The sequence below is a fragment of the Squalius cephalus genome (genome assembly GCF_949319135.1).
Source record: "Squalius cephalus genome assembly, chromosome: 2".
Lineage (NCBI taxonomy): Eukaryota > Metazoa > Chordata > Actinopteri > Cypriniformes > Leuciscidae > Squalius > Squalius cephalus.
Window position 1 is genome coordinate 58,937,081 of NC_137123.1, and position 8,326 is coordinate 58,945,406.

The following is an 8,326-nucleotide window of genomic DNA, read 5'->3' on the forward strand; positions in this document are numbered from 1 at the left end:
GCTCCAAAGTGCAAATCTGAGCGCAGCAGGAAGTCCTTTCTGTGCTATGAACATTCATCAGCTACTGAATTTTCAATATTATTATTCATCAACGACTAGTCGTATGGTATATAGATGAGACTCAGTAGACTATTTATTTTTGTTATGTATTATTTCTATTTTAATTTGTATATTGATCAGTGATCAATATACAAATTAAAATAGAAATAATACATAACATGAAGTGACTTGTTTGTTAAGTGTGGTGCTGTAATGTGTGTTGAAGCTGCCGTGACAATGCAATTTCCTGTAAAGGATCAATAAAGTATCAACAACAACAATATCGGTTATCGGCTTTCAGATATAAAGAATTACCCGTATGGGCAGAAATTTTCATAACGGTGCATCCCTACTTTTAAAGAATGAGAAAACTTCATGTTCTAAATTTAAAAGTATTGATAATTTTGTTTATCTATCTATCTATAAATAATATATAAAATGATTGAAAAAAAAATACAGCAATTAAATCATGCCCCCAAAGTCTCTGAAGTGAAAAATTACAACTGTTTAGTATAAAGCAATATGCATTCTACACATCCATGCTTAAAACATTTTCTATTGCATACCACAAATAAATATAAATAGCAATAATAAAAAGACATACAAACCAGGATTGAGATTAAGATATTTTTATTACTTCCATTGTTGCAGCTATATGTTCTTTTATAATTTCTATACAAAATGTACAAAATGGGACAGAAAATATAAGTCATGAAAATAGTCCAATTTTTGTCATGAACAAATTATGGTGGATATGTAAAAGATCACTAAATCAGGTGTTAAATGGTGCATTTTTATGCCCAAGCCCTAATAATATATAATTTACTTTATTACATTTAAAGAACATAAAATAAATCCAAATTAAACTTAAAGTCAAGCCAAATAAATCTATTGAATTAGCCCGTTCAGCAATTCCAATATGTTATTACTTTAGGATATCAAAATACTGAGGATTTTTACAAAACGGTTGCATTCTATGATGAATGCTTTGTGCATGACGTATGGCATCAACTATCTGAACATTAGAAATCTTAGATCTATCTTAAACTAAATTGTATAACTGACATTGTAAAACTGATCCCTTTTTGCTTTTCTTCTACCAGTCCTCTCTGAAACCAAGTGAACAAAACCAGGCTTAAATTCAAACAATTTCCCAACTTGAAAATAAAGGCTTTCACAGGAAGAAACTTCATAACAATACAGCCCTCCTCAGCCAAACTACTCAAAACAAGAGCACGCACTTCCGGCATAAGAGCAGACCCTTTTGTGAACTTATGTAACTGCTAAGCATTATTTTTGTTTGGGTGCTTTGGAGGTTTCATGTAACAGCTAAAAAAAGAAAAAAAAAAGAAAAGAGACCCGTCCGCCGGAAAAGAAAAGAAAGCCTGTTCATTCATACTGCATTAGTGTGCACTCACTGCATCACACACGTCAAAATTCACTGTCGATCAGCATATGCCAAACCTCCTCACTACCCTCTCTCCAACATACTATCCCCACCACAACCCGGTTATAACCAACCTATATCACTGGTTCATTTACAACAAGGGAAACCTAGGGAGTTGACTGCGTATGTAAACTTAGCTGGTTTTATTTTGCTCTAGGACTCATCTAACCGGGCATTAGAAGAGATGGCAATTTCCCAAATGGCAAAGTAGTCTCTGGGCAACATGGGTGTCTTTGAAATGGTGGCATTGAGCTAACATGGGGGTCTGGAAACATCAGGCCTATGCTAAACTGACCTAACCCGAGCCAATGTGCTGTGAGACGGGCATACCACGGCGAGGAAAGAGTCGTCGAGCCATTGCGAGCCATTGCGAATTGGGGGAAACCGCCCGTGTGACCGTGACAGATCACTTCAGATACCAAACAGTCTTGTGGCTGGATGTCCAACGAGGGGTTCGGGTAGGTAAAAGTAGAGAGGATGGAGCCCCAGAGGCAGAGCACCATGTTCTGATAGGATGAAGAGGTAGGAACCAGCTGCTCTGGCACGACGGTGGGCCGCGGCTTCAAGCTGTCGTTGGTCAGGACACAGCAATTGAGGTTTAAGGTTGGCCGAGTGTCAGGAAGGACTGCTGGTGTCTGAATGGATGTGTGCTTAATCGGGTCCAAGTAAGTGTGGCTGGTATTGGGAAGACGGCTGAGCTGGTGGATGACAGCGGAAGAAGCGATGAGACCGGCTACGCTAGTCAAGTACAGGAGACCCAACATACAGGTAATCTGAAGGAAGACAAAGAACACAATAACTGATTAAAGATAGGGCTACACAGTTAAACAAAATTAAAGCGTAATCGTGATATATAGTGTGGTTATCACATCGCAAAGGATGTGAACATATATGCGCTGCAGGCTTTAGAGAGTTAAGTGTGGCACTGTGTTCATTCACACGCAATGTTTTCAGTGGCTCGGTATGCAGTTAATGTTGCTCCACATTAGGGCTGCACGATAATGGTTAAAATGATAATCACGATTATTTTGCTCAAAATTATAATCGCGATAATTAATCACGATTATTCTCATTTGAGAAACTACAGAGAAAGAGAGAGACAGTTAACGGTTTTGCACGAGTATTTGGGTAAAATCCGTGCAGATTTGGTTTACACGAATTTCCCCAGCAAAGTCAGTAAACACAATAACATGCCAAATTGGCCAGTGATTTGACAGCGATACCCACTAAAGTTCATTTTTAGCTGCATTTGGCGGGTTTTAATTTCAAACCATCATGATCAGACTTCAATTAACCAACTACAACTTCCTCAGACAGCAAGTCAATACAAATGGCATGATTTAACGTTAGATGAGCGCTTTGTGATGCGCCTTCACATTAGATCTTCTAAGCGACACATTTCGGTTGAAAATGAGACAAAGTAGGCTACAGATCCAGATCGCTCAGCAAATTCGTACTGCAAAGAAAAAAATAGTCTACTTGTTGATACACTGAAACGGTCAGTGGCTGTGTTTTCAACTGATTCACATCATGAAAACTTAACCTTCAAAAAATAGAACAGTGAAACTCATTTAGAAACAGATTTAGTCACACAAACGGCACAAGTGGCTTGTGAAGAAACAGACTGGCTGTGTAACAATTTCCTGCAAACAGAATAGGAGATCAGTGCTTTTTCCGCAGTGTAGAGCGTGCACGCAGGGTTGCCAGATTGCACCGGTTAAGTAAAACATGGGGCATAAAATGTAAGAGAAAAGCTCTGTTTGGGTAATTTGGGAGATTTAAGCTATTCAGATCTGGCAACCACAAACATCAGTGCTAGTGGGGACTTGTTTACAATGCAAGATAATGCAAATGTCTAATAAAAAAGCGTTTTCAGGATAAAAAACGAGCGGGCAAATATCACGACGATTTTTAAAAATTAATAGAGAGAGGCAGATATCGTTATCGCGATTAAAATACGATTAATCGTGCAGCCCTACTCCACATGAACTCTACAAGTGCTGAGAGTTTGGGTTGCTTATAACATGCACTTGAAAATGAAACACACACCATCTTTTCGAACTGATAATAATGAGAAGCACTTTAAGGGCTCCCAACGGATTACCACCAAAATTAAAGCTCAATGGTTTAACGTTTGAAATCGAAGAAATTACAGCCATACATTTTAGTATTGTAATTTTATAATTATTTTTAGTATAATATATTTTTTCTTCAATACTAATTTTATTTTACAGTGAAATATTACAGTAGTAGCCTAATATATATATATATATATATATATATATATATATATTTTTTTTTTTTTTATAATTTAGTTGTAAAAATTGATAATATACAGTATATATTTTTTTATATTTCAGCCACATCAATATATAAATCAATTTTTGTCCAAATTATGCCACCCTAAAAAAACATGCACAGTAAACACTGTAAAAAGCAAAAATTTTAATACGAAAATTCATAATTGGATTTTTTCTCCTCAAATTGTGCAGCCTCTAATTAAAGACGATTACAATGTTTCTTAAGCCATACAATTACTTTAGCGTGAGGAACAGACAAAAATTTAAGCAGGTTTTTGCTCCAAATCTTTTCTCTTGCCCCATTGTGAAATATCACTGACGTCAAAACAGTCTTGATGTGCCAAATTTGAATCAAATGAGATTTGAGTGCAAATATGGGGAAGATTTTCAGGCTTTAGATGACTTGGAATACAGTGCACATATTATATGAGCTACTTTTTTGGTGCATTTATGAGCTCTCATGGGTTTAGCTTTGATTGTTCACCTTGGTAAAGTGCTGGTAGATGGCTGATAGCGCTTCCCTCCAATTGGTTTGCTCCAACAGGACGCAGAGATCCGTGTAGGTGAACCAGCCTCGCTTCATACCTTGCCGCTCCGCAATGCTGCAGGGACAAAGCACATTAAAATATTTGATCTTTTTACATTGGAACTCATAATAACACTGTAACAACAAAATGAGCACATGACTTAAATGCACTGCTATTCAAAATCACTCTGACAAACAGATTAGACTAAAAAAGGGCAGCTGCATTGAGCCCAAGGGAGCCGCTGCCCAGTAAAAGCTATTAAAACAGGTCATGCCATCTAAAATTGTCTGTGATCTTTTGAAAAGAACAAAAATGCTGTGACCTCTTAAAGGCCAGTAGGGTTGTTCACTCAAAGCGCATACGGATAATATTAGATGTACGACACAGTAAGTGCGTGTTAACCAACCTGGTTTCCACCTTACTGAGGACTTTAAAGAAGTCACTGGGCTCGGTGAAGAGGTTCCAGTCCTGTAAATGTGAAAGATCTTGTTTCAAATCAATTTCAATAGAAAAATCACAACCAACAATGAAACCTAGTCCAGTATTAGCCTTATAAATTCATACTCTGTCTACATAAAAGGACAAAACAAGTCAAACTACTTTAAATGGCTGTGGTTCTTTGGAAAGTCACGCTTACGATCGCATTGAGGAAGTTCATCTCTAGAGTGTTGACAGTCTGAACATCCAGTTTGGCCGCAGTACCCCATTCATCGTTGAAAACCTCCTCCTCTTCTCCTTCATCATACAAATATTTACTGGCAACCATCTGGAGACGACACGAGAAATTCAGAGAAATATAATTATCACCAACAGCATCATTGAAATTGACCAGAATAGCGAACCAGATAAAAAATAAAGCTAATAAAAATGTTTAGATGTGCATACCATGGATATCAAAAAGAGGTCTGAGGATGAGATCTGTTGCAGGTATTCAGGGTTTCTGTGTCGCAGTCTTTCAATGTATATCAAGGCCAACATCATAGCGCAAGGGGATATACATGCTTCCCTGTAACACAAAAAAAGGGTTTGATATTGATCCAGTGAATATTTAACATATACAGCATGTATAGAATTGAGGTATTCCTACCTGGCCACATGTGCAGCGTATTTCTTGTGAAGTTTCCTTATGGGACTTGGGGCAGATTTCTGGAGCAGTTCCACAGCAATATCTAGAGGAAATATAATTATGAGTGAAGTGTATACTCGATCTAGCAGTATCCATCACATGTATAGAATATATATGTTAAAAAACGATCAACCCAAACATGGCCAAATCTAGGAATGCAATGGTATACAAACTTTGCTTGACCCCAATCAATTTCATGCAAAGACCAAGGAATATAATAAAGGTAAATAGGAGTAAAAATAATAATAATTCTTAATTATTAAAATAGTAATCATCTTATAGTTCATTTAAATCACTTAAATATTTAAACAACATCATGCACATAATTGAAAAAATAAAATAAAAAATCTAAAATTATTAGATTAAAATATTACGTAACTTCAAAATGTTTCAAGAAATATTCCATGTAAACACAGGAGACAAAACAAGCAGTTAAAAGAAGATGACTTTGCATTAGTTGTACAAAAATGCAACAACAGTGCAAACTACTACAGTAGTCAACATGTGAAGTGGATCAAAACCTTACATCAAAGTTATACCTGCATTTTGAACAATACCCGTTCTTGTCTTAGGACAACTTTGAGGAACTTTTTTGATCCACTTCAAATGTTGACTACTGTAGTTTTCACTAGCTTTACTAGTTAACTCACCTGTCATGGGACAAGATAAAGCATCCAACGGGCTGTCAGAATCAAGACCATAATACAGTCGTTTCCTTACTCTCTCTGACCAATGCTCGTGTCTAGGCAGGAACTGATCAGGATGACAGAATGCAAAACATGTTTAAATGTCAGATATATGACTTAGCATCATTAAAGCAATAACATAAGTACTTGTGTGCGAGTTTCTTCACACCTAAACATTGGGCCTTTTATGAAGCCTCGAACTAACAGTTTGAATACTCACAGCAAAAAGTTACTGTCTTACAGTACCAAAAAAGGAGACATTTGCTGTATATACGAGTAATAATTTTCTTTCGGTCTAATATTCTGGGCTTTAAATGAAGGAAGGACATCATTAAATACACAAGTTCTTGTATCAGTCAGTTTCGCGTGAGTTTCTCGGTCACCCGCCAAAGCAGCGCAACCGGAACAAAAACATCCAAGATACTGACCGTAAACTCTTGAAAGTCAGAAAAGGTGAACGTCCGCTCATCAAATAAATCTCCAAAATCCATTTTGGGCCTCCAACGTTCATTTAAAGGGGCTGAAAACACAGAAAGGCCGAAGACAGGCGTCGTTGAGGCGCCCTATCTCTACCGTGACAGATACGTTGCAGCGTATTCACAATCACAGTTACGCAAGTCAATGCGCTCAGCTGTGTAGAAATCATAGAGTAAAGGAGCGGCAGTTAGTGTGAATTCTGACAGGGGCGGGACTTTTAGTGGACGGAAGTTGGGTCAAACATATTTGTAGTTTCTAATATGTCAGTTACAGTGAATATTTTTGTTTGAAATTGTATTCAAAGGCTATTAACGCTCCTCGGTGTTATCTATCACGAAACACCGCTGTTGTTAATGGACCAATCGCAGTCGGTTAAGGCGTTTTTAAAATAAGTGTATTTCAGATTGCGAAAGGAAATTTTATTTATATGTCAAGTAATTCACATTCGGAGTAATATATTTAAAATATGTTTTATTCAATGTATAAATACAACCCCAAATCAGAAAAAGTTGGGACACTGTACAAATTGTGAGTAAAAAAGGAATGGAATAATTTACAAATCTCATAAACTTATATTTTATTCACAATAGAATATAGATAACATATCAAATGTTGAAAGTGAGACATTTTGAAATGCCATGCCAAATATTGTCTCATTTTGGATTTCATGAGAGCTACACATTCCCAAAAAGTTGGGACAGGTAGCAATAAGAGGCCGGAAAAGTTAAGTGTACATATAAGGAACCACTGGAGGACCAATTTGCAACTTTTTAGGTCAATTGGCAACATGATTGGGTATAAAAAGAGCCTCTCAGAGTGGCAGTGTCTCTCAGAAGTCAAGATGGCCAGAGGATCACCAATTCCCCCAATGCTGCGGCGAAAAATAGTGGAGCAATATCAGAAAGGAGTTTCTCAGAGAAAAATTGCAAAGAGTTTGAAGTTATCATCATCTACAGTGCATAATATCATCCAAAGATTCAGAGAATCTGGAACAATCTCTGTGCGTAAGGGTCAAGGAAAACCATACTGGATGCCCGTGATCTTCGGGCCCTTAGACGGCACTGCATCACATACAGGAATGCTACTGTAATGGAAATCACAACATGGGCTCAGGAATACTTCCAGAAAACATTGTCGGTGAACACAATCCACCGTTCCATTCGCTGTTGCCGGCTAAAACTCTATAGGTAAAAAAAGAAGCCATATCTAAACAGGATCCAGAAGCGCAGGCGTTTTCTCTGGGCCAAGGCTCATTAAAAATGGACTGTGGCAAAGTGGAAAACTGTTCTGTGGTCAGACGAATCAAAATTTGAAGTTCTTTTTGGAAAACTGGGACGCCATGTCATCCGGACTAAAGAGGACAAGGACAACCCAAGTTGTTATCAGCGCTCAGTTCAGAAGCCTGCATCTCTGATGGTATGGGGTTGCATGAGTGCGTGTGGCACGGGCAGCTTACACATCTGGAAAGGCACCATCAATGCTGAAAGGTATATCCAAGTTCTAGAACAACATATGCTCCCATCCAGACGTCGTCTCTTTCAGGGAAGACCTTGCATTTTCCAACATGACAATGCCAGACCATATACTGCATCAATTACAATATCATGGCTGCGTAGAAGAAGGATCCGGGTACTGAAATGGCCAGCCTGCAGTCCAGATCTTTCACCCATAGAAAACATTTGGTGCATCATAAAGAGGAAGATGCAACAAAGAAGACCTAAGAC

The 8,326-nt window shown here is 37.7% G+C and overlaps 1 protein-coding gene across 1 annotated transcript; it reads right to left on the bottom strand.

Annotated features, from left to right (window-relative positions):
- Positions 1 to 652: 652 nt before the first annotated feature.
- cnppd1 (cyclin Pas1/PHO80 domain containing 1) lies at positions 653 to 6,745 on the bottom strand. Its single transcript, XM_079846624.1, has 8 exons — positions 6,554 to 6,745; positions 6,090 to 6,192; positions 5,401 to 5,482; positions 5,199 to 5,319; positions 4,951 to 5,079; positions 4,720 to 4,781; positions 4,271 to 4,388; positions 653 to 2,259 (listed from the first exon to the last, which is right to left on the bottom strand). Exons 1-8 carry the CDS (start codon positions 6,614 to 6,616, stop codon positions 1,651 to 1,653), a joined length of 1,287 nt encoding a protein of 428 aa, XP_079702750.1. The 5' UTR covers positions 6,617 to 6,745; the 3' UTR covers positions 653 to 1,650.
- Between the last annotated feature and the right edge of the window lie 1,581 nt (positions 6,746 to 8,326).

Coding starts and splice junctions, on each gene's coding strand:
- cnppd1 (XM_079846624.1), bottom strand. CDS start 6,616: ATGGATTTTGGAGATTTATTTGATGAGCGGACGTTCACCTTTTCTGAC. Junction 6,193..6,553: donor CTGACTTTCAAGAGTTTACG/GTCAGTATCTTG, acceptor CATCCTGATCAG/TTCCTGCCTAGACACGAGCA. Junction 4,782..4,950: donor TGAACTTCCTCAATGCGATC/GTAAGCGTGACT, acceptor TCACATTTACAG/GACTGGAACCTCTTCACCGA.